At 40.8% G+C, this 27,143-nt stretch overlaps 2 protein-coding genes across 10 annotated transcripts in view; both read right to left on the bottom strand.

Moving 5' to 3' along the window:
- traf4a (tnf receptor-associated factor 4a) overlaps positions 1–23,093 on the bottom strand; it is a 53,031-nt gene extending 29,938 nt beyond the window's left edge. Inside the window, exon 1 of the mRNA XM_047391218.1 lies at positions 22,673–23,093. Coding sequence (XP_047247174.1) covers positions 22,673–22,815 — 143 coding nt within the window. The 5' untranslated portion in view covers positions 22,816–23,093. The remainder of the gene's footprint in view (positions 1–22,672) is intronic.
- nek8 (NIMA-related kinase 8) overlaps positions 1–27,143 on the bottom strand; it is a 62,385-nt gene that overhangs the window by 19,330 nt on the left and 15,912 nt on the right. For 5 of the 9 annotated variants that reach the window (XM_047391212.1, XM_047391214.1, XM_047391215.1 and 2 more), the window contains one exon: positions 24,543–27,109. In XM_047391212.1, the coding sequence (XP_047247168.1) occupies positions 27,081–27,109 (29 nt within the window). In that variant the 3' untranslated portion in view covers positions 24,543–27,080. Of the gene's footprint in view, positions 1–14,633; positions 15,477–22,956; positions 23,675–24,542; positions 27,110–27,143 lie in introns of those variants that run through there. The other 4 variants (XR_007042327.1, XR_007042329.1, XR_007042328.1 and 1 more) reach the window with 4 other exon arrangements.

The following is a 27,143-nucleotide window of genomic DNA, read 5'->3' as shown; positions in this document are numbered from 1 at the left end:
GTCAGTCATATCAAAAAAGACGGAATGAGTGCATTTTTTAATCATTGTCATGTCATATGTAAAAGTATGTATGCAGTGTTGAATTTGAAGAGATTTCTCTTACTATCTCCACTACATTTACACAACTTTAATCACTACAAGCTTTAATACGCAGTAATGTGTTGGGAAACAAGTTTTTTTAAATAAATCCAATTTTATTAATACAGCTGTCAGGTTTATGATGTTACAGTTGGTTTTTAGCTTAGCGTTTTTAGCACAAGACTACACATTGGAAGCTGCAAGTCTTGCAATAAAGCTTTAAAAAATTACAATGTTGAAAACTGTATTGGCAGATTCTTTTAATCTTCTTTTTACGTTATTTAATCATAATTTTTTTTTTTTAGAAAAAGCTTTGCCGAGATCAGTTTACCTTATATCACTTTAGCTTAGCTTGTTTTACCTTAATTTAGCAAAACACTGACATCAAGGGGCTCTGTACCACTTGGATTAAATATGTAGAAAGTGCATATTGGTAGAGGGTGTTGTGTTTTGTTTTTCTTTATTAAAATATTTATTATTTAAGAATAAGCAGAGCTTAGATTGATGTATCGTAACTTGACGTAGTTTAGTTTGGTTTAGCCTTTTGTAGCTTGTTTTATCACAAAAAGTGTAAAGATAAGGAAGCTGTTAGCGCTGAATTACACATTTATAGTGTTGGATAATGGTGGATTTATTGTGTTGTTCTCTTGTTTTTACTTAAAAAAATTTTTTTTATCAGTTTTTGAAAAAGGGCTTACATTAGATTGTTTAATTTTACCTTATTTTAGCTTATCTTAGTTTAGCCTGTTGTATCTAACTTAGCACAAAAACTGTGAACAAATTTGTTAGTCTTGGATTAAAGATTAAGAAAGTTGCCACTAGTTAGACACATTTAGTTTTATAATCTTTTTTGTTTATTAAATTATTTGTTATCCTTATTTTAGATAACACTCATCTTGGATTAGTTTGCATTAGCTAAGTTTGGTTTAGCATATCACATCTTAATGTACCACAAAGATAAGTGAACCTGCTACTCTGATTATTGATTTATAAGACTGTGTTTTGGTGGACGTGTTGTGTTTTTCTTGTTTTTATTTATTAAATTGCTGCACATGTGCTATACGGTGGCACAGTTAGTAGCAATGTTGCCTTGCAGCAAGAAGGTCCTGGGTTCCACTCCTGGCCAATAGTGCATGGAGTTTGCATGTTCTCCCCATGCATGTGTGGGTTCTCTCTGGGTACTCCGGCTTCCTCCCACAGTCCAAAAACATGACTGTTAGGTTAATTGGTCTCTCTACATTGCCTTTAGGTGTGAATGAGTGTGTGCATGGTTGTTTGTCCTGTATGTCTCTATGTTGCTCGTAGACTGCTGGAAATAGGCACCAGCTTGAAATTACTGAACATTATTTTAGCAAAGGCTAAAAGTTTAGGACCAGCTTAGTTTAGCTTGTCTTAGAAAGTAGTGAGTAGAGAGTATTTGTCTTTGCTTGAAACAAGTAAACATGCAATCTTGGATTAAGATTATGTAGTGTTAGATGCATTATTTTTTTATTTTGATATTTAATAAATTATTTATCCTCATTTTAGAAAAGGCTCAGTTAAGTTTACAGGTACTCGTCGTCTTCTGCTTATCCAGGACCGGGTTGCGGGGGCAGCAGACTCAGCAGATATGCCCAGACGTCCCTCTCTCCAGACACCTCCTCCAGTGGGAGCCCAAGGCGTTCCCAGGCCAGCCGAGAGACATAGTCCCTCCAGCGTGTCCTGGGCCGTCCCCTGGGCCTCCTCCCAGTGGGACGTGCCTGGAACACCTCCCGAGGAAGGCGTCCAGGAGGCATCTGGTATAGATGCCCGAGCCACCTCAACTGGCTCCTCTCGATGTGGAGGAGCAGCGGCTCTACTCCGAGCCCCTCCCGGATGGCCGAGCTCCTCACCCTATCTCTAAGGGAGTGCCTGGCAACCCTACGGAGGAAGCTCATTTCAGCCGCTTGTATCCGGAATCTCGTTCTTTCGGTCATGACCCAAAGTTCATGGCCATAGGTGAGGGTAGGAACGTAGACCGACCGGTAAATTGAGAGCTTTGCTTTTCGGCTCAGCTCTCTCTTCACCACAACGGACCGGCACAGCACCCCCATTACTGTGGCAGCCGCACCGATCCGTCTGTCGATCTCCCGCTCCATTCTTCCCTCACTCGTGAACAAGACCCCGAGATACTTAAATTCCTCCACTTGAGGCAGGAACTTCCCTCCAACCTGAAGAGGACAAGCCACCCTTTTCCGGTCGAGTACCATGGCCTCGGACTTGGAGGAGCTGATCCTCATCCCAGCCGCTTCACACTCGGCTGCAAACCGCCACAGCGCATGCTGTAGGTCTTGGCTAGAGGGGGCCAGCAGGACCACGTCATCTGCAAAAAGAAGAGACGAAATCCACTGGTCCCCAAACCAGACCCCCTCCGGCCCTTGGCTGCGTCTAGAAATCCTGTCCATAAAAGTTATGAACAGGACCGGTAACAAAGGGCAGCCCTGCCGGAGTCCAACATGCACCGGGAACAGGTCCGACTTAGTGCCGGCAATGCGGACCAAACTCCTGCTCTGCTCGTACAGGGACAGGATGGCCCCTAATAAAGGGCCCCCGATTCCACACTCCTGGAGCACCCCCCACAGGGCATCACGAGGGACACAGTCGAATGCCTTCTCCAGGTCCACAAAACACATGTGAACCAGTTGGGCAAACTCCCATGAACCCTCGAGCACCCTGTAGAGTGTATAGAGCTGGTCCAGTGTTCCATGGTCGGGACGAAAACCACACTGCTCCTCCTGAAGCCGAGGTTTGACTATCGGTCGGACTCTCCTCTCCAATACTCTGGCGTTGCCTTACCAGGGAGGCTGAGGAGTGTGATCCCCCTGTAGTTAGAACACACCCTCCGGTCCCCCTTCTTATGAAAGGGGACCACCACCCCAGTCTGCCAGTCCAGAGGCACTGTCCCCGACCGCCACGCAATGTTGAAGAGACGTGTCAACCACGACAGCCCTACAACATTCAGAGACTTGAGGCACTCAGGGCGGATCTCATCCACCCCCGAAGCCTTGCCACCGCGGAGCTTTTTAACCACCTCGGTGACTTCAGCCTGGGTGATGAAAGAGTCCAACCCCAAGTCCCCAGCCTCTGTTTCGACCACGGAATGCGTGATGGCAGGATTGAGGAGATCCTCGAAGTACTCCTTCCATCGCCCGATAATGTCTATAAACACTGCTTCCCCCTCCTGAGGCACCGGACGGTTTGCCAGAATCGCTTCGAGGCCAACCGGTAGTCCTTCTCCATGGCCTCACCGAACTCCTCCCAGGCCCGAGTTTTTGCCTCTGCCACAGCCCGGGCCGCAGCACGCTTGGCCTCACGGTAAGGAGTCCCACATGCCAACCACCGCTGATAGGACTCCTTCTTCAGCTTGACAGCTTCCCACACTGCCGGTGTCCACCACCGGGTTCTGGGATTGCCGCCGCAACAGGCACCGCAGACCTTACGGCCGCAGCTACGGGCAGCAGCATCGACAATAGATGCGGAGAACTTGGTCCATTCGGTCTCTATGTCTCCAACATCCCCCGGGATCTGGTCGAAGCTCTCCCGGAGGTGGGAGTTGAATACATCCCTGGCTGAGGGCTCCGTCAGGCGTTCCCAGCAGACCCTCACTATGCGCTTGGGCCTGCCAAGTCTGTCCGGCTTTCTCCTCCTCCAGCGGATCCAACTCACCACCAGGTGGTGATCAGTGGCCAGCTCAGACCCTCTCTTCACCAGAGTGTCCAAAACATGCGGCCAAAGGTCTGATGATACGACAACAAAGTCGATCATCGACCTCCTGCCTATGGTGTCCTGGTGCCAAGTGCACTGATGGACACCCTTATGTTTGAACATGGTGTTCGTTATGGACCCTCCGTGACTAGCATAGAAGTCCAATAACAAAACACCGCTCGGATTCAGATCGGGGAGGCCATTCCTCCCGATCACGCCTCTCCAGGTGTCACTGTCGTTCCCCACGTGGGCGTTGAAGTCCCCCAGCAGAATAATGGAGTCTCCGGGAGGGGCACTATCCAGCACCCCCGACAGGGACGCCAAGAAGGCCGGGTACTCTGCACTACCACTCGGCCCGTAGGCTGAAATGATAGTCAGAGACCTCTCCCCAACCTGAAGGCGCAGGGATACGACCCTCTCATCCACTGGGGTAAACCCCAACACGAGACGGCTGAGCTGGGGGGCAACAAGCAAACCCACACCAGCCCGCCGCCTCTCCCCGTGGGCCTCCTGAGGTCTCCACCTTCTAAAACGGGCTCCATTCTTGGGTTAGTAATTACACTATCTGCACACTGAAATTTCAATTTTAGATCTAATTGGCAGAAAATAAAAGACTGCGAAAACAAAAATGCTAATTTGCCTTGATAAAACAAACTGTTTACAAACATCTCTTAGTTGTTTAGTAATGAAATATGCTGTTTGGTTAGTTCTTACAAAAGTCTTTATACAAAATAAGGACGTTCACAACTTCCTGTATTAACAAAGCTGCAAGCGGTAATGATAGCATCAGATTTAGCAGGTGGCATAAATCCTCTGGTATGACCTCTAACCTATTTTAGGTCTTATTCTAAACATGTGGCACACAGATGGTACATGGGATGGTTAGGAGCTTAATGTTCAGTAAATCCAGAGATAAGGATTTTCTAATCATAAAACATTATAAAATTTACAAACTTTCCCCTACTACTTATGATCCCAGATATAAAGCCGTTCCTTCGTGAAAACAATAGATTAACCGAGGGTCAAATGTCACAATAGATGGCATCTATGTGGGAGATGCAATCCTAAAATATAAAATTGATTAAGATTGAATATAACATTTCTATGATCTTCTCATGCAAAGTGCAACATTTTCTATTAATATATCACCAGTTTATATCATTTAAATATTCGCTACGTTAAGAAGATACAGAAGAACCTAACAAAACAACTTCCCTAACACTCGTTAGAGTTTGATTTAGGTCTTCATAATCTGCCATGATTAGTTTCACCGACACCACAAGCCAAGAGGGAAACATTAACTTTAAAATACGCTTTATTTCAGGCTTGGCCATCAGAGCTGTGACATCAATCAAGGGCCACTTAAAGCGAAGGTTTTATAATTTAGCAGCACCTATAGACTTGTGGAAGCACAGGAAGAGAACGATGATGAGCTGCTGCTCTCATCATAAATAACATTTATACAAGAGAGAAGTCTTTGGTTTGCTCATTTATGGGGACCACTGTCGCTGCCAAACCCCAGCATGGACAAAGACCACTTGTTTTCTAATGCATGCAGTGTATCTGCTGTGTACCCTAAGGGGGAAAACAGCCTCAGTTAAACACAGCTCTCATCGTACTCCAGTTAAAATGTTCTTTGATTGCCTCTAAGACTGAAACCTCTTTGAAAACATGCACAGAGAAGTGTGTTTTAAACGGGCTGAGACAGAAAAACAACAGACCACGTGTTAAATGCTAGAAACAGATCAGCTTCATTTCTACATCAGCATGTCTCCAGGGAGCAGTCCAGAGCTGATAATACTTTTAATAGACAACAAATCTATTTTATCCTTGTTTACTAAATACAGATGAAAATGACAAAAAGAAAACAATCTGCAAACCTAAGCTTTACCTGCTTTAAATCGTTCAGAGTCCTGGTGCTGTCAGTTTAGCAGGATTTCGCAATATTCAGGTGTCTTAGTTGTGTACCTGGCTTAAGATCATGTGGTGAATCAGTTTTTAAAGGGTATAAACAATGATCACTTCGCCAAAGAGTGGGAGAAGGTTTAACATTGGAGTCAATGAAACACTTCAGGGCACTCCTTAAATTGTGTTAGTCAGCAAGCGTAGGAAGATAGTTAGCAAGAAATAGCCTTTATTTGTTTGCATTTACAGTTTGAATTGTGTTTTAAAAAGCTTCAGTTCAGTTCGCTTTCGTATTTTGCGGCTAAACATAGCCATTTCATCTCAACATATTTTAATTTTCATATTCTTAATCAATTTCATAATCATGTACTTCAAACCAAAACAACTCTGAGTGACCTCCCTTTGCTAGATAATATTTATTGGAGTCACATGACCAGTTTCTGCCTGTGGCAAACAGCTACGTTTCGGTTATGAAGAAGTCGGGTACGAGATCAAAAATGTGCAAAAATACAAAATAGGGACGGACAAAAAAAAGTCAGGCACGCCAAGACCAAAACTGCTGTTGTATGAAATGGTGAAGGAGTAAAAAGACCAGCACCTGTCTGTCAATGTGAGGAAAAATGTCTATAGGGTGGGCAGAAACATCTATAAGAAACATCTCATTTTGAATGGGCTTCTTTTGATGCCCGCCTCAGGAGTATTTCTTTAGATAAATGAAAACACCCAGCTGGCAATTTAAAAAGTCGAGTATTTCAGTTTGTGCTTTGAATGTATCTGGGGCACAGAAACTTTCTGAAATCCCAGGTTACATAAGAAGGAGCGGTTCCGCCATTATTCACGAGTCATCTTTGTTTCCTGTCCTTCACACAAATGAACTCCACTCCAAACAAAGCGAGCCCGCACCTTTTCTAGCTGGCCTGTATGTGAGATAGCAGGTGTGAGTAAACCATTATCAGCTTTTCTGTGCAGGTGAGCTATTCTGGTCCAACCCCAGAAGAACACCTTTGGCCAGATGAATTAATGAGAGGCAGGGAGTTCCACCCTACAGGATTACTAAGACATAACAGGGTTTTCACAATGATTCAACCTCTGTGCTGGTAAACTGATAACCATATTTGTTACTGGATGACTGGAGCTCAAAGGTGCAGACTGACATTTGGATTTTCCCCTGTTAGAGTGTATGATCTGCCTGGCTGTGATTCAGCCTTATTGCAGCGTGCTGGTGGCACAGCTGTGAGTCTGATGTGTTGTGAGTCACACTGGTTCAGAACAGAAAACTTTTCCTCCTCGTCGCTGTTACAACTTCATCACATTTTCTCCTGGAAGAACGTGGCCTTATGTAACCTGTACTTCCATTTGATTTTTCTATACGGGCTTCTGTCAGTGATCCGATTGACACCTGAGAGGTGTGCAGGGGCAAATTTATGTTTGTGTCCATGGAAACAGGGAGGGAAAGGGGATGGCCTACCCATATCTGCATTGTATGGACTATTAACTGGTGTAGTCACATCTCAGACGTGCCGTAGGCCGTCCTTATCAGCCATCGTCTGTGAAGACCTCACGTGATGAAGACCAAAACAACACAGAGAGCCGCCCTCACTCTTGTGCCTGACTGTCCTCTTGCTGTCCATCTCTGCTTCGTGGATGCAGCTCCTTTGTTCAGCGAGGCGAGGGGGCTGACGTCAGATCGCCTCCTTTGTTTCAGAACGCCTCAGCAGCATTGTTCGCATGAGGCACGAATTCTGCAACCTGCCCCCCGTTTCCAGGAGCAACAATGAGGTAGATGACAGGATTTTTCAGTTGTTGAATAAAAAAAGAGCAATGGGAGTAATTAGCAGCAAATAGAGATGTCACCCATCTCTCACAGTGACTGTCAGGAAGGAGTGCTTTTACTTTAATCTAAGCAGTTAAACAAAAAGCCTCTTTGGCTGCTTTAGAGCAACACAGTAATTTAATGCAGCAAGACAGCTAAATAAACAAAGATGGTCCTGGTGGGATGCTGTCATTGGCACAACTTACAATAACTGCTTAAAAAAAAAGAAAACAAATTTTCAAAGTCCTCACCTTTAGATTTGCTTCAGGCTTTTCCAGGCTGATGCCAATTTTCTTTAAAGGTCAGAGCTGCCGATTCAATTTTATTCTTCTAAATACCAACACACATTAAAGAGAAAACAATGTTCTGTAGGTTCTTTGATAGAAGTTGTAGAATATGTAGTAGAATGTTGAACCCAACATAAAATGACATTTGAATTTCATCCCCATTTCTGCATCAAAGCATATGTCTCTAATGTTTCAGATTTTTATTAAACTCAGAGAACTGCATTAAAGTGCATGCTGCCTGTTAGCACATTTAGATGCAAAATGGTGACCGTCTTTAGTTGTGATGCATTTAATAATTAAACGAAAATCGGATTTTTCATTATCTGATCTGCCAATTAAAGCATGTTGGCTGATTTCAACTCTGGTCAGCTTTATTACTGTAACATTGTAATGCAAGTATGTTCAAAAACAGACCAGATCATGTGGAGGAAATGTTAAGAGTACACACTGCCCATTCATCTTTTATTGCAGCAGAATAAAATCACACTTAATTGATTTATTTACATATATTCAGTGTGTGTGTGTGTGTGTGTGGTAGAGGGAGGACTCCTGTCTCAGTTTCTCAGTATAGCTTAGAGAGAGCGGCTCTATCCAGATACATCTGGAGCTGCACCTGACCGAGCCACTTCCTGAGCTCCCCTTTTATGGGATCTGCCGCTTGGAGTCAGGAAGGAGGCGGCTCAAAGCGTTAAAGCTGCACTAACACGTTAGAAAATGAGGTGTGAGCCGGACCCTCTGCTGCTACACAAGGCACTCATTAAGTTAAAGGGAAGAGAGCTGAGGAACCTTAGCAGGAAGGAAGCATTTGTCTCTGAATTTAACAAAAAAAAAGGCAACTGGGCAACAACCTTAGCATTGATGAGGACCCCCATTGGATAAATGATTGATTCAGTGAGCGTTCACTTAAAGTGAAGGGCTTAACTTCTCTGCCGACACCTGCTCGGCTCCACAGAGAAGTCTTTCACTGAGGACAGGTGCCTCGGCAGCGAGCCGCCCGGGTTCCCCGGAGCTTCCTGCTCCAGCTGGCCTGCTGCAAGACCTCGGACACACATTCCTCACGTCTTCCTGTCACCTTAGGAACTGCCTTTGGGCCACAGGAAGACTTCTTGACACAAACTTTGCATAAGCTTCTGTTCCCACATGAGTGACAAGACATCTTCTCCGTTACGTGTTAGATTCCCGAGAAATTAAGGATCAAGGAAGTTGTTGCTGCATCGGAGTCATTTCTCAGAAGTTTATTTATAGTCAGAGAAACAGAAAAAAACAGTATCATATGTGTGGCTACTTAAACTATTATTATTACTCAGTTAATAAGTTTATTAAAGTACAGTCTTCAGGTATATCATAGTAAAGAATGTCAGTCATATTTTCTAGAGCTTGAGTTTAAAAATATGAGCCCAAATCAGATTTTAGATTACTTTATTTCTGATCCAATTATTGCAGCTTACAGCAGTTTTGTCAGAATTAAACAATCCAAAACTGACTGAACCCTAAAATGCCGAACATATTGTATTTGACGTCTCACGACTCAAACTCAAATCTAATCGACTCCTCAAAAACCTTGTGTATCGAGTAAAAATGTTTCTACAAATATTTCAAAAGCATCTCTTTAAAAATCCTAAGTGCTGATTAAGTGTTCCATATGTTTTAGTAATGCAAAAGAAATATATTCTTTTCTACTTTTTGCCTACAGAATCATTATAAAATAAAAAAATAAATAAAATAAAAATAAAAAAAACATTTTTTACAATCAGATTAGTATCAGGTATCCACATTTGTGACATTTCTGACATCTTAAACTTAAAATTACTTCTTTCTTCAAAAACCTGCTTTATTGACTTAACATGTTGCTGAATATATTTTCCAGCTCTCCATTAGTAAACAAGTAAAATGCTGTTTTAGTGTGCCATGTGTCTTTGTAATGCATACAAACCTTGAGTCTTTTTGACTACAGTATAAACTGACTACAAAAGACTTAAAAACATTTGTGAAAAGCATCCAATAAAAAGTGGAACTGTAAAAATAATTCTTGTATTGTGCTTTAAAGGGGTAAGACTGACAAGTTTTTCCACCATACTATTCATATGGTTTAAAGTCCATTTTAATAAGATGTAAAAGAAAGCGGGGGAAGGACTGGAGTTTTCTCTAACTGAACGGAGCGCATACATACACACATATATATATATACATATATATATATACATATATGTGTGTATATATATGTGTATATATATACACACATATATGTATATATATGTGTGTATATATATATATATATATATATATATGTATGTATGTATATATATATATATATATATATATATATATATACATATATATATACACATATATATATATATATATAGTTCAGGTGCTTAGTAATATTTCTAGTTGGAAATACATAATACTGGACAGACCTTGTGTAGAGGTTCTGTATGAATTTTAAATAAAACTTAGGATCTACTGTAGATAAATTATGAAAAGATATACAGCTTTCTTGCCACATACTCAATAACGTAAGTACATTTCTCTGCATCTAATTAAATGTCAATAACAACTAGGTCACCACACTTCAACACCTAAGTATTTTGCTAAGAGTCATAACAGTTACTGATGATGAGTTTAAGTAAAGATGAATTGTTTTTATTTTTTTTTATGACATTTCAATACCTTGCAGAAACCCTGTGGTGAGAAAACTAAAGGAAAGCCACCTACCACTCTTATTTAAGGAGCTCTGTTTTAAAACAAGAGTAAAAAGTAAAAACTCAAGCTGGTAGGCAGACTGTTTCAAAATAAAAGTATTTAGATAATGTGAATTTGATTTTTAAATCTTTATGTAAATATCTTAAAACCATGATCATTTTGCTCAAGGTTATCGTAATAAAATATTAAATATCATCAACCCAAAGTGTGCATGTCCACTTGAGATTTCCCAGTTTAAAGCGTGAAATCAGAAAGGGAAATCATTTGTGTGGGAGCTCAAACACGTGCACTGACTCTGCTCGGTGACCTGTAAACAACACAAACACAGTCTGAAGGGAGCAGTAAAGGGGAGCAGAGATAAAGAGTTGAGAATGCTAGAAAACAACCACAGTTCTGGTTGCAAGCCTCTACTTGCATGCTGTGCGATGCAGCAGTGGGAAACAGGCAGGGAGCATGTGCATTATAAAAAAACACACCTTTATCTGGGCTGCCTGGCATATCATGCATACCCGAGCGTGTGTAAGCAGCAGCCACGCTGTTGAGATCTGGGCCAGCTGGCTGCGGCCCAGTGGTGGGGCTGGGCTGAGCGGCTCGGTCCCAGCATGATCACTCGGCTAAGGGGAAGGTGGTTCAATGCAGAGTTGTAATGTTTTACGCCTTTGTTTTCTACCAAAAGGCAGTAGGGTTCATTTTAAAGTAGGTTTTATAGAGAAGGACATGATGAGACATGTCCAGATGTGATTTATATGGAGACTTCTATTCTTACTGGGGAAAATGCTCTTTTCTTCTGGGACAGGAATCTAGAATCAGCAGATGAACACTTTACTGAAACACTGCTGCCTTCAAACACAGCCTTTCAGAAACATTATATATTAATGCCTCTTACAGACATTTATGTGGGTTATGATTCAGGTTAGTAAATGCATATTTAGGATTAATAAAGTATTCTTGAATTGAATTTAAAATAAATTAAACTGGTGCACAAAAGACTTTACAAACAAATGTACCCAAGCAAAAAGAGCTCTCTTGAACTGCCTCTTAAGTACACAGCAGGCAGACTTTGTGGTGATAAATCAGTAATATCCAGAGAACTGACTGAAGCCATCAGATATCTTTTAATATTGTGTGATTAATAACTAAACAAATTAAGCAGAAATAGCCCAGCTCCTCTTCATCCATAAGCACGTATTTCGATGCATGTAATGTGAAACAAATTGATGTCATTCAGGTGTAAAGACGGAGTCACATTCTTCATGTAAACCACAAATTACCTCCATCATAACCCTGACATACCACGAGCAGCAGAGACTGCATGTATTTCTATCTAAACCCTCACACCGAGCAAAATCAGTGTCTGACACGAAATGTTTGTCAATAACAAACGGTGCCTGGAAAATTCTCACACAATTGTCTTCCCTCATTCCTTCACATCTAAAGCAGCTGTCACAGAAAAAGGTCTGGAAGTGGCATCTTTCCGGTGTTCGGAGGGCCTTTGCAGCTGTGTGAAATGTTCAGGGTGTTTTCTCTCATCGTTGCAGCTGCATCTTTAAAGCCGCTCTGCTTCCTCTCAGGAGACAATAATCTAATCCCAAAGCAGGCCAGTTTACATCTGACAGTCTGTCTCTGGGGTGGGTCGATGAGTCCACAAAGTTCCTTCTACAAACTTTTATTTAGGAAGAAATCATCCGTCTGCTGTGATGTGGACGTTTGGCAGGGCTCTTGCATGTTTTAGTTAGTTAAATTTAAGACCTTTATGATTTAAATTTACAACCAACATAAAATCCTCCCACCCAATCTAAAAACACCCAAATTAATCAGCTGGAACAACAACATGGAGAAAAGAACAAATCCCGTCAGTGCAATTCTTGAAAAAAAAAAAAAAGGTTAAAAAAAAAGTGTGAAATACGTAAATAAATTACATTTCAGATCTATGTTGGAAAATCTGGACGTATTTTAGACTTTTTAAGGCATATCATTGAGATGATTTAGTTCAGGGCTCTTCATGACTTTTTAACATCCCGAGAAACCCAGTTTTATTCTGAAACATGCTGGGAAAAGTTTACTCTTGAGACATACTGAGGCATATAAACAAAAGTCACATCAAGCCAGTGGGGTTCAAAGAGAAAAACTGATTTCTTTGGCTAAATCAGACAGTCGATCGGTCGGCAAGGAAAACAATATTTTAAACAAGACGCTGCAGGTTGAAACTGTAGTTTTAGTTTTCCTAACTAAACATGGATAACTGGGACAAACATCCACTTCCTAACCCCATAAAACCCTGTAATCTGGAGGTGTTTCCTGTTGTTTCTTAGGATCCTTCCTGGACTTTCTCTCATAACAAACTAACTATTTTTGGGTTTATCTACAAGATAAAAGGATGTCATAGAAAAAGAAATGATAACTGTGATAAATGATGGCAATAAATGCAAATTAGTTGGTCCAAATCAAGCCTTTAAAGCTGAAACAGAAGTTGTTGTTTTTTTTTATTGCAATTCAGGATGTAAACATCAACAATGGCTTTCATTTAATCATTATTCCAGCAGCTCGCTGATGTGCAAAGTCCAGTAACGTTTGGTGACTCGCCTACACAGGAGCTGTGTTTGTCCTCTTTAACTTTACAGGTAAATTAAGGCAGCTTTAAAACAGGCACCCAATGGTCTTTGTTCAAAACAAACACTGCTCTGTTCTCCAGCGTCTCTGATCTCTGCATGCGTCTGTCTCTGCATTGATGGCGTTAAGATTTACTGGGCCATTTCCAGCTCTGTCACCCCGAGAAGAAGAGGAGGAAGCAGCTTCTAAGAGGCACTGACATCCCAAAGTGCAGAACGAAGGCTTGGGCTAAACACTAAATGCCTCTGTGTGTAAGAGAAGCACAGAGTGCTCCCCCCTAACGCTCCGGATCTAGACTTGGGACGTCTGTGCAGCCTGAGGACACCTGTGGAGGCTCTGAATGTCTCTGTGAAGAGATCGAAGGATGAGAATGGCTTTGAGAACGCATTCATTCATCAGCTATCCTTGGCTTTGCTGCCATTTAGATACAGATACCCACTGAGATACAAAAGCCCAGCTGCCTCAAGTGGCAGACGTCTACACAACACTGAGCACTAATGAAACACAAACTCCATTTAGGTCTTTAAGAAACGCCCAAACAGTCTTTCTATACAACACTGATGTGTGTAAGTAAAGCTACCGTTTCCTCTTGGTTTTAATGTTCTGTGACTTTAAACTAGCAGCAGAAAAACTATATTTTTAACAAAGATTTGAGTAACACGTTTCATTTCCCAAGAAAAACTTTAAATTATGCATGTATTGTGGAAAAGCCTGCATAAAATTAGGGAATGACTAATGGACCTGTTGTTCTAGTCCCTGACATGCAGGCATTTTGTTCATTTTGAGCTTAATGAATTTGACTTGGGTTAAAACTGTACAAACTGTCTAAAGATATTCACACACCCTAACCAATATTTGGCTGAGTGCAAGTTGAGCCTCAACCACAAACTTCTTGTGGCTGTAAACAAGATTCTGGCATAGTTCTGGCTTGATTTCCGAGTAGGCTTCAATGAAACTGGTTGGTTTCCTTGGCCCGGACATGGCTTCCAAGCCCAGTTCAGTTTTTAATCAGGTTAAGGTCGGGTCTTTTACACAAGCCTCCAAAACCAGATTTAAAGTGTGTGCAGGATCCCTGTTATGTTGACACACTCAATTGTGTCCTACGTTCTACTGATGGGCCAAAACTGTAACCCCCAGGTTAAAGGAAATTTGTTTGGATGTTCAAGAACAACACAAGAATCACCAAAGCTCAAGCAGAATAGAAACTGGGAGGTGCTGGAACACCGGTGTCACTTGTCCACCATGCAGCTGGTTTAACGCAGATAGGGTGTCATCTAACAAAGAAGCCCTTCAAAAAGCGACACCTTGAGTTCACTGCCCACATGGACAGTCCAGACACCTTCAGGAGAAAACTTAATGGTCAGATGGTGCAAAGGCTAAGCTGTTTGCTCACAATGACAAGAAGAATGTTTTTAGAAATCAAGGAGAGGTTTTCAAACCAAAGAACTTTTCTGCAATGTCCCTGATCCAAACGGATAATTAAATTAATTAATTAAAACAGTAATCGACTATCGAGCGAGAATGATGACAGATTCTTGATGATGGTCTAAAAAGAAAACTAAAATGTTTGGTCGAGGCATTACTTACTGATGGGAATTTAACCAAACATTAGCATATATCTGAAGTTTATCTGTAATTATGACTTTGTTGGGGATTAGAGAAAACTCTAAATGAATTAAAATTTATGCACCCAATTCTTGTTTTTAAAATGTGGCGATTTGTTTTGTTGCATCATCATTTCACACAGAAAAAGGAACGGCTTAAAAAACAACAGTGTGTGGGACTGCATAAAAACGAACATCTGAAGAGCTCATTTAATGTTTTTTAGGAGATACTGGCTGTTTGCTTCTACCACCAGTATACAGAAGCAGCATAAGTGATGGATGCGCTGCACACAGGTGAAGTTGCAAAGTAAAAACAATAAATAAAACTACATCTTCCACTTGTTTTAGGATGGTTGAGGTGTAAAAACGTTCCCACATTGTCTCTTTGCGGCTCCTTGTAACGTAGAGGAAGTCAGCAGTGGCTCAATGCAGACATGACGGAAGACACTTTGAGCGGAGCGGCCCCTCCTCATCAAGGCCATCGTCCCCACAGTGGGCGCCACTGTCACACCGTGTCTCCGTCAAGGCCAGTGTGCATGGCCCAGTGCTAAGTTATTAAGCATCAATTGTCCAGACAGGCGGAGGAGCTAAAACAAAGGCCTGCCCTGACGAGAGCACCCCGAGCTGCTGAAGCATGTGACTCATATTTGATTGCAGAGAGTGTTAAAGCTGGGAGGCAGGCCTGCTCTTACCCCATGACTCTCCCTCGGAGCAGGGGCAGCCTGCAGGACTGCTGCTGCGGCACATTTCTCTCTGGAAGGAAATGCAGCCCATTAGCATCACATGCTAACTGAGGCGCCTGGACACGGTGAAGCGAGAACAATTCAAGTGTTTCCTTTAGTGCCTCTCAAGAACCAATCAAGCATAAATCTAGGATTAACCCTCAAAAACAATCATTTAGGATTCTGTAGCTGCATGATAGCTCTAACTAGAGTTCACAAGACATTATATTGAATTGATATGATTTTTATAATGTACTCCAAACTGACGGATTAAGAAACACTGTATGAGACTTTGATGACTACCTGATATTTAAGTAAGAGTTTTTTTAAGTGTTACAAAGTGAATGTGGGGCTGAAACAAATCTACATTCTGTCACATAACAACTATAAACTTCCGAGTGTTTTATTATGATTTTATGTGACAGATCAACATACATGTAGAGTATAACTGTCTGTGAACAACAGAGGTCCTGTCTCGGATTGTCATTTTAGGCCTGGAGTTTAACTGGACCATTTTAACACATTAATGTACTTTGCTTTAAATTATTAGATTGTAGCTCTGTCTGATTGTTGACAGTCAACTTTTGCTGAAATCTTTCATCTTTAGTCTTCTAGGAGCCTCCCATCCCTCTTCCCATTAACTCTGTCCCTGCTGAAGAAAAACATCCCCACAACATGATGCTGCCACCACCATGTTTCACCATATGAATAGTGTGGTCAGGGTGATGTTCAGTTCGTTTTCTGCCACATCTTATGTTTTGCTTGTTGGCCAAAAAGTCCTGTTATACCACAGCACCTTCTTCCACCTGTTCCCCAGGTCCCCTACCTGGCTTGTGGCAAAGTGAACTTCTTTCAGCTTTCTTTCAACAATAATAAAGCTAAATTTTGACCTATGAAGACAATCCATTCTCTCTGGTTCTCTCTGAAAACTGCATCGTTTTCATTGGACTTTATTACAACATGCTTGTATGGGTCTAACACAAAAACTCCTAATAAAATACATTGAAGTCTAAAGTTCTAAATGTGAAAAAAAAATTTAAACGGTGTATGAAAACATTTGTAAGGAGTACACAGTCAGTTGCACATGTGAAAGTCCGCTGACTGGGTTGGCAAGCCTGGACTGGATGTGACACAACCTTTAATAATTAGTGGGAAAGTGGATCAACTCATGTTTGCACAATGGGCACAGCATTAGCCAACTACTGTCTGTCGGTCTCAATAAACCTGAACTCTGCTCACAATGGGCGCTCCCCGATTCAATGGCCTCAAATGGCACACTTCGTTAATTAAAGAGGTGAAAACGTAGCCGGCTGAGTAAATCTGTCAGCGCCCACGCGTCTGCTGTGGTTACTGATGTTTATTTGCTTTTAATATGTCAGCGGAGTGAAGCAGGAAATCTATCCTTAAAGCAAAAACTGATGTGATCTGTGACAGTTTGACCCTTTATCATCCAGTTTATTTCTAATTTCTGATTTTCTTAAATTTATGTTTTAAACCTTTATCACTGGTAAATATGAATTTTTATTTTTTTTAAAAACCTTTTGATTCACAGCTATAGAGTAATTTAAGACTTTAGAAATATTGAGGCCATCATCTATTCTGTCATAGACAGAGATAATCAGTTTATAATGAATTCTTACTTTTATTCAGTAGACCTATACAATATCAAGGCAATAAAATGACCTTTAGACATCTACAGTGTAATACATGAGAAATAACCATTTTAAGAGCAATTATAGTTGGTAGATGGGTGGATGCACTGAGAAACTGGTCACTATCAGCATCAGTTGATTTTCAGGTCATTGGTCTGGACAGGTGACTAGCAGGTTGGAAACTCCAATAATTTTGCTTCAAAATCAGCAAATGCACCAAACTAACTGCTACTAGGTCCAATCAAACTCTGTTATTTTCAGTATTAATGAAGAAAGCCATGAGAGAAAGGATCTAATTCCCTAGAAAAAAGACAATGAGATTGCTTTTTGCAATGCTAACTGAGCTAAGTGCTAACATAAGATGCTAAACAGTTTAAAATGTCAACTCTGTAATAATATTGTGACTGCTTACTTGAACAGCAACATGATGCCGCCTGTGCTTCAAATATTAATATGTGATGGCAGGAAAAAATATTTTCAATGCTAGTCTTATATTTTCTTATATTACAATCCTTAAATAAAAATCAGCTGAAATCGATATCGGCAGCTCAAAGCTTTACAAAATTAGCCACAAAATTCTGATCAGTACATCTCTAGTTATTAATAGGGTTGAAAATTGACCCAAAAACAAAAGGGAAAAAGGGCTACTCAACTGAAACTTCGCAAAGTTATAAAATTGTGATTTCAGTTAGCATGTAGGAGAAAGTGAACCATAATCTGGAGGAGGAGGCACACGGAGGCGAGCAGGACGAGGCAGACAAAGAGTCGGGCCGAACTCATTGATTAGAAAAAAACTCTTCCTCCCTCGCTCTCGTTTGTTCTTCCACTTCTGCTTCTTGTTGCTGCTGTTTAATAAACCAGAGGAGGCTTCCTGATGACTCAAAAACCACTGCGGATCAGGAACTCACGACAGGATAATGTATTCACAGCATCACTCCATCTGCAGACGCTCTCACAGAGTATAATCGCCAAATAAGATCTTCCCTTTCCCTTAAAGCAAAATGGAGAGTTTAAAAAAGCTCTGTTTGCTGATGAGCCCCCCCCAGGGTAACTTCATGTTGCATCAAGTCAAAACTGGAGACATTTTAGGATCTGCAGCCTTGGTGAAGATGAAATAACACTGCAGATCAGTCGGAGTGAGAATGTTTCCAGGGTTCTTGATCAAAATACTCAATTGAGACTTAAATATTGACATTTCCCTGCCAGGTATTTAGCCAATTTGAACAGTATAAACGCAAAAGTTCACACAAAATGTACAGCACATATTTCTACTGCAGTTGGGCTGTATTAAGATGGACGTTGCAAGCACAAACAGAGAAAAGAAGCTATAATTAGTAAGTAAGCAAATTAGACAACAGGAAACAATATGAGCCCTTCTTTAACCTGAATAACATCTATCCAAGATATTCTCAGAGATGTACATGCATGCAGCTGCATTCATATCAGTAACTCAAAAACAATGCCTGACATTCTGGAAGCTTTTCCAATGGCTATAATCAGTCTGACAGAGAGAGGTATCCCAATCCTTGTGGTTTTTAGTATAACAATGACCATCAGTGGGACCCTTTGTGAGGTGCCTTGAGACGACATTGTTGAAAATAAGCGCCGTTTAACTAAATAATCTGAACTGAAACTATCTGTGTAGTTATGCTGCTATAGGCTTAGGCTGCTGGAGGACATAATGACCACTTTCACCATCTTTGCTACATTCTCACACTACTCTCCAATTTTGCATTATTTGCAGATATTTCAGCTTTTAACCTTGTTCTCTCTACTCTCTTCCTAGAAGCTACACCTGGCCTGGCTCTGTGTTACCTGTGACACCTTTCTGGAGAGTCCGAGCTTCTGCTGGCAACAACTTAATGCTCACCCTCTACCGATGATCTACATGGCCCTGTCTTTTAGTGTTTAACCCTTTCTCTCTCATAGACATGGTGATTGACTGAGCTTAACTGTAACTAACTCTATGTGCTCTCTTTCAGACTCTAACCTTGAAAACTGGCTCAGAGTTTATCTGTTCTTTCTTTCTAGGTGAAACAATTAAAGGAGCTACATCCATTAACATTTACTTTTCCTTCCCATAGAAAGTACTTCTGGATCAGTGCTTCTGTATTCTTTATGTGTCTCTGCTCTGTTCTCTCAAACCCCCAGTCGGTCGTGGCAGATGGCCGCTCACACTGAGCCTGGTTCTGCTGGAGGTTTCTTCCTGTTAAAAGGGAGTTTTTCCTCTCCACTGTCGCTACATGCATGCTCAGTATGAGGGATTGCTGCAAAGTCAACGCCAGTGACTGTCCACTGTCTCTACATGCTCATCCGGGAGGAGGGAATGCTGCAAGTCACTGACTGGATGCAATCTGCTGGGTTTCCTTAGATAGAAAAACGTTTTATCCAATTTGAATAAAAAACTAACTCCGACTGCACTGTTCAATTGTTAGGATTAATTGGAATGTATGTCCCTGACTTTTGTGAAATCTATATATGTATATATATATATATATATATATATATATATATATATATATATATATACACTATATATGCTACTTATTCTGAGAAATTCCAATTATCTTGCGAGAGGGACTAAAGTTTTGAAAAAATTACAATCTGCATCAGCAGCCTTTAAAGACCAAAGCATTAAAAGTAAAATGTCAAATTGCCGTAAAAGCCTGGTTTATGTTTTCTAGACTTATCTTTCCAATCAATCACTGACGGTGAGATATTACTTAGCAAACGCGATAACCATGACTCAGTTGGTGGCATCTCCCTGTATGTTATGTGGAACTGGAAACGAAAACATAATGCTGGTTTCCTTAGAACTTCATGATTAATTTATGGAATTAATTATATTTTTACTGATCAGAAAAAAATGCTAATCTCTTTCAGCTTGAAGTAACATTACTGAACACTTATTTCTGACCAAACAACCCCCAACATATCCCATAACAGTGAATCTTCATGTCTGGGCAGCAAAAGGAATCAAATATCTGAAACCATTGGCACAACTTTAAAAGGACTTTTTTTCTGGCAATCTTCCCGTTGACCAGTCGGTTCTTGTTTCTGATTTTCCCGTCAACAAAGACATATTTGCAGCAAAGCTATGTTGCGATGGAGTTGGATGGAAGTTTTGTTCAGTTTATCGTTGGAGTTGTGAAAATATGAAGTGGTTTTTGGTCATCTGTACTCTAGAATATTTCACAGTTGATTTTAATACTTCCACAGTTTCTCAGCTTTCTTGTCTAACAATTGATCAACTGATGTGCCAATTCTGTTTTTTCCCATTTTATGTTATTTTCATGCAATCAAGAACAAAAGAGATTAAGTTTATAGTGTGAGAGAGGAAAAACTAAAAGGACCCAAACCATGAAACAAGATTCAAAAAGATGGACAGAGAAACTGACTGGTGACCAGATCGGGCGATTTTCAGCTTCACTCGCCTTGATTGACGGGTCAGAAAATAAAAAATCCAATATTTTTCTGATCAGTAAACACACCATACCAAAGTTTTACTAGATCCCAGAAATACTACTGAATAAAGACACTAAGTTGGTCATTTTCTGCATCTATGAGTCTAAAACTAAGGAATCTATTTAGGGAGATGTTAAAGGCTGCTGAAGAGTGAGAGAGAGCAAGTCAGTTTTTTACTAGTTTATAAAACCTTTTTATAATTTACTTAAAGTGAACAATGTTATTAAAGCGGAATACTTATAATTTCCAGCGTTAAAGTCATTAAACAATTGAATCTGCAGTTAGCGATTTGTTAGCCTTTCCTCAAAGGAAGACATTTTCTGTTTAGAAAGAATTCAAATTAGTCTGCACAATTATACATTACTCATTCATTAAAAAATTATGTATATCTAAAGTGTAATTCTATGATGAAGTGTTCCCTTATTAAAGATTTTACCATCTTAGTGGCAGTTATTGGCATTAATAAGTTATTAATAGACATGCAGCAAGAAATTGGCCAGTAACCCTTAAGTAAAGAAGTTAGCCATAATCAGTATTTGTGAGTTATTTAAAACTCAAGTTAACAGAAGCTATTAAAATGGAAACTGTGTTTTCAAAAACAAGTCGATGTCTGTGTGTCATTCAGGCTGCAAAAGAGTGAGAGAGAGCAAGATATTTCACGCAGATACCAGGAAGGAACATTTTATTCTTTTGTGGTTTCAACCTCTGATTGTTATGGAAATTGTTGGATTTGGAAATGTTGGAAAACATTTGGAAATCTCAGAGTTAAGGTAAGGATCTAAATCTATGAAAATTCTACAGTGCAGTGACTGCTGTTTTAGAAATATTAGATGTAGTAACCTTGCTAACCACTAATAAAAACGGCTAGTCTTGGTCTTAACTTGGTCTTGACTCGGACCCGGGTTAGTGGTCTTCTTGACTACAACACTACAGAATGCTAAAGAGTCTGAAGTGTTAGCTTTGTAACCATTCTGTCCTTGTTTTGAATATATAGTTTAAAATAAAAGTAAAGATTTGTTTTAGACCTAATGCTTTCTCACATCCACAACTAATTTTTAAAGCACTCTTACTTCTAAGATAACCATTTCATGAAAAAAAAAAAAAAAAGTGGTTTCTGTATCATCCAAATCTGTATCTGCAGGTCAAAGCCTAAGCCACAAAACTCTAGTATGTAGTGAAAAGAAATATCTGGTTTCTAGGAAGAGAAGATTTTACTCTAGCCACAACAAAGTTGTGCTTTTCTAAGAGTTTTGAGAGACAGAAGAGAGCCTCTATGCGAGGAGAGGAAACAATGAGCCATTAAACCCTAAATAAAGACAAACAAGAGGTCACATGTGCTCTATCTACAGGAGGGACCCACTGACAGACTGATGTTGGGGTGGATTAGTCTGAGAAAGGACACATGTGTGTGAACCATAGAGATCTAGATCTAGGGTTATGTGATTGTCCTTTAAGTCAATAGAGATAATTACTGATGGTGCCATCTTAAAACCATCAAAACAAAGGCTGTCTTTGTATGAGTCTTAACACACACTTCAGTGTGGAGCAGATTAGGAGGGTGAGGAGGTCTCTTGTAGTCCTGACCCGAAAGTGAAAGGTCCCTAAGAGTGGACCCCTAAAGAGAAAAGATCCTGACTAATTTCAGACACAGGGGCACTTTCTGAGCCATCCCTTGCAGGATGAGGAGACGGGGCCCTCTGCAGGACAAATTTACCCCAAATAGACAGCCGTGAACTCCAAATCACTTCCACCTACAGATTATAATTGCAGAAATAAGACCTAGTCTGCAGCAGCGGGCAATAACTGATCAAAATAGGTTAATAAAGCTGTTTGCATTTGCACATGCGGACCAAAATCTCAAATAAAAGTGAAATAATAATCGGCTGCTCACCAGGCCTTAGGTTGTCCAATTGCTTTGTGCAGCAGAAGCACAAAAGACTAAAAATAAAACTAGAAAAGCTCGCTGAGGAAAGGTGAGCAGGACACACCTTCCCATCCTTTATTTGCTGAAGCTCGACCGAAACAGAAGCAGGTAGAGCTGCAGTGTAAGGTATCATCTGCAGAGAGCTGGATCTCTGCACACAGAGACAGACACAGAGGGACACCGTACCTGAGGAATTCTTGCAGACAGGTGTCACAAAACCGGTGTCCACAGGTGGACACTTGGACGGGCTCCCTCATCGCCTTGCTGCACAGCGGACACTGGAACCGTCTCTTCGGCTTCTCCAGGAACTTGTAGTCGAAGCCGGGCATGTCTGTGGGGCTTTCGGACGCTTTTCTCTCAGGCCTTCAGGTTAAAAACGGTACAGCTGATCCCCCCTTGTTTTCCCTCCTCTTCCCTCCTGCAGACACCGAGCTGTGGGAGCCGTTCAAGGCGACCAAGAGCTCACATCAAGCCCGTCAACCGATGGATCGACTCCTCCGCTGCTCTTTCCTGCTGCAGCCGACAGAAGACAGCCGCAGCTGCAGAAACGATCCTCCTCTCCGCTGGGTTTGTTTTGACCGGCTGTGTTGCTCTGTGACTGAGCTGTGTGCAAGCCTGACACACTGAACACAATGCATTACCCCACCGTCTGTTTAGGTGCACACAGCTCCTCCTCCACCTCTTCCTCCTCCTTCAAGCAGGAGGAGTCGATGAGTTCCGTTCACTCCATTTCCTCTCCCCGATCTCTCATTATGGGCATTTAATTAGACATCTGCACATCTTCAATCAGATATGCAATGTCATAAATGCTCAACTGTGATCAAATGTGTTAAAAGGTGGGGAATGAAAAAATACAAAACAAACATTTGACTTGCCATAAATTCAAGCGGAGTTTAAAAAGGACAACGATGCCCTCTGGTGGTGGAGCGGTGCAAGAAGTTAACGTTAATCTTTCAGATTAATGCAAACATTCTGCACCTATGCGCTTTAAATCTCCTCCAGCTGACATTGTTACAGCTGGTTTAAAACACAAACACTGTGATATGATGTGAAACAGAGGCAGACAGGCGCTCAATCCACACATCTGGATCTTCTTTCACCTGCTGCATTGCCACCGGATTACATCACCATTACATCACCAGTACAAGGACAACAATGGTAGCAGGGGCATGTCCTCACTTTAGGTGTCTGGAAGGAGGGATATGAGTTTATGAGGCTGGAAAAATTATTCATAATAGTCAAAAATTAAATGGAACGATTGCCAGATGACAATAAAATGCATATTTTAATGAAAAAATTCCTATATTTACCTGATAAAACAAAAGTAGTGACTGAGTTTTATTCCCTTTAAGAAAATTGGATTCTATTTTGTGATTTTCAGACACAATTATTTCACATATCGGTAAAGATAAATAATATGATCTTTCCGTTGCAATACAACCACAAACCTTAACGGATTTTATTCTGGATTTTATACAAAGCAGTCCATAACTAGAAAAGTGTAAAACGCACGATACCGTTTTTAAAAAATTTAAAAATAAAAATTTGAAAAGTATGCCATGCATTTCTATTTAGCCCTCTTTAATATTTCTAAATAAAATACAGTTCAGCCAACTGGTGTTGCACAGTGAAAGAGTTGTTAGCGATGTTGCCTTGCAGCAAGAAAGTCTTGGGTTCAAATCCTAGCTTAAGGGTCTTTCTAAAAGGAGTTTGCATTTTCTCCCAGTGCATGCGTGGGTTCTGTTTGGAACTCTGGCTTCTTCAGTCCAGGAACATGACTCTGAATTTGCCTTAGGTATGAGTGTGTGTGTGCATGGTTGTACCATGCCTCTCACCCAATGACCATTGGGGAAAAGTGCCAGCTCCCCCGCCAATCCAGCAAGGATAAGCAGGTATAGATGATGGATGGTTGCACTCAATTGCCTTCAGAACTTGCCTAACTAGTAAATAAGTCCACTTCTGTGTACTTTCACCTTAGTGTAAATACAGCCGTTCAGCGAATGCCTCAGAGGTTTGTTAGAGAACATTAGTAAACAAGCAGCAGCATAAAGACAAGTCAGGAATAAACCTGTAGAGATGTTTAACACAGGGTTAGGTTATAAAACAACATCAGGAACTTTGAACATCACACAGAGCACAATGTAATAAGTACGACACAACAGCAAACCTCCAAGACATGCCTGTCCATTTAAACTGACAGGCCAGGTAAGGAGACCTTCCACCGCTCAACTAGGATAATCTGTTGACAGAAAACTTATCAGGCATGACATCCACAAATCTGTCCTTTATGAAAGGGTTGAAAGCCATTGATGAAAGAAACCCATGAGAAGTGAGGTTTACAGCTTGACACAAGTCATGTATGGGGCACAGGAAACATGAGGAAGATGGTGCTTTGATCAGATGAAATCAAACCTTTTCAATCTGCATGTGGTGGAAATACAGCACATCACTCTGAACATGTCATCCACAGTCAAACATGTTGGTGGCAGCATCATGCTGTGGGAATGCTTTTCTTGAGCAGGGACATGGAAACTGGTAGGAGCTGATGGAAAGACGTATGGAGCTAAATCCAGGATAATGGTGTAAGAAATCCTGTTGGAGGTATGAAAGATTTGAACCTGGGGTGGAGGTCCACCTTCCAGCAGGACAATGACCCTAAACAACCAGAGCTACAATGAAGTATTTCACATCAAAGCATATTCACATTTTCCAGTCAAAGTCCAGACCTAAATGCAACTGGAAATCCGAGGAAAGGCGTAAAAAATTGATGTTCACAGACACTATTCATCCAGTCTGATCAAGCTTGAACTATTTTATTAAATGGGAAAACCTTTCTAGATATGGGAAGTTGGTTGAGACAGTAAGTACAATGTGGTTCAGTGATTTATTAACTAATGGGAGCTGACTTAATATACAGGCCACACTTTTCAGATGTGTTATTTCCAAACATTTTTAAAAACTTGTCATTTTCCTTCTACTTCACAGTTAAGCACTACTTTGTGTCATGTAATGTGACAAAATATGAAAATGAACCCTTTTGCAAGGCACTGTTTGTTCACTAAATCTCTCGTGGTGTTTTTATATAGTTTTATACACATGCTCCACTTCATATAATGAGGCTTTTTTTTTACTTTGCTTAACTTGCTAATTAGCACACAAATGAATATATTATAACATAATTAACTAGAAATCAATAATTCACATTTAAATATTAAAGGAGGCTAAAATATATAAAACTTTAACCTATTCCACTATTACCAGCTGCAGCATAGAAGCAAGTACTATTAAACATTAATCATCAGCATAATAAATATAACTTTCTGGTAATAATTATTCTAATAATTGTAGATGGTTTCCACACTAACGAGTGGCTGTTTTTGTAAAATAATCAGGTCATAAGTTTTATTCAACCCATTTAAAGCCACGTGCAATAACAAGGCATCCAGTTCGTTCAGATTACTTCCCCTCTTTTGTGTTTGTCTCAGTCAGTTTTTATCACATGAAGACAGGAAGAGTTTTTCAATGTTTGCTCTGTCCTATGGGGCCAGAAACTTATTGTCCTTCAAAGGTCAGATGTTTTGGACCCACAGAAATCGAAGTTATTCATTCGGTTGATCGGTTTTGCATGAGATCATCTCCCAAACAGAGTATTTATAAAATATAACAAATATACGAGGTACATCCTAAACGCCTTCAAGTGTATTGTGTACAAACTGTCAGCTGCTCAGCCTGTAAAAATTCCTAAGATGGAATGAAAACAGCGCTGTTAATAGCATGTTATTTACTGCTCGCAACAGTGTGAATAGCTGCCTGTTTACTCTACAGGCAGCTATTCTCTGCTCTAGAGAAGCTGTGAATGTGTCGGAACGAGGGGGTGACTGCTGCCCCGGTCTGGCATGTCCCCTTACACCCCCTTCGTTATCTGCTGTTTGCGTTTGTGAAACGCACTAATCCAATAAAGCCCAAACTGACCCCTCACAGTGCGACGCTCTCGACTGAGTGGCTTCATTCTTTTCGTCTCATTCACCGGCGTCTTAAAAGAGACAAAACCTGTTTGACTTTTACTGGCTTTTCATGGTTTACTGATAGAAAGCTACATGTGTGGGAAAACAATGGCTCACCACATGAGAGCTGCCTAATGAGCTCCTGTAATCCAGCTTCATTATCAGTGTTGCAACATTTCTTTGACATGTCTGTAGCGAGATCCACCTGCTGCCTCAGACAGGCTCTGACGTTCTGTGTGTGTTATCAGCCCACCAGCCGAAACAAACATGTGTTCATAAAGAGGCGACTGTGCCTCAGTAGGAAGAGTAGTCGTCTTGCAATCAGAAGGTACTTAACTTCAAGTTGCCTACCGACCTGCGTATCTGCGTATGAATGTGTGAGCGTTAGTGAGTGTGATTGGGTGAACGTTGCTCTAGTGTAAAGCGCTTTGAGTGGTCTTTGTGACTGGAAAAGCGCTATATAAGTTCAGTCCATTTACCATTTAAAGCAATAGTAGAGCAAGTGGAACCGTAGCTGCAGAGTGAAAGGAAGATCTCCCCCTGAATGATCCTCAGAAGGACTAGTCAAGGGGAAGGATTTCAGCTCAAAGTCATCTTGAAACAGGATCCTCAAACAAAGCTGAAAATTTAAACACAAAAAGTTAATGTTAGTA

The sequence above is a fragment of the Girardinichthys multiradiatus genome, chromosome 18 (assembly GCF_021462225.1).
Source record: "Girardinichthys multiradiatus isolate DD_20200921_A chromosome 18, DD_fGirMul_XY1, whole genome shotgun sequence".
NCBI lineage: Eukaryota > Metazoa > Chordata > Actinopteri > Cyprinodontiformes > Goodeidae > Girardinichthys > Girardinichthys multiradiatus.
This window is presented reverse-complemented; position numbering and strand designations above follow the sequence as displayed.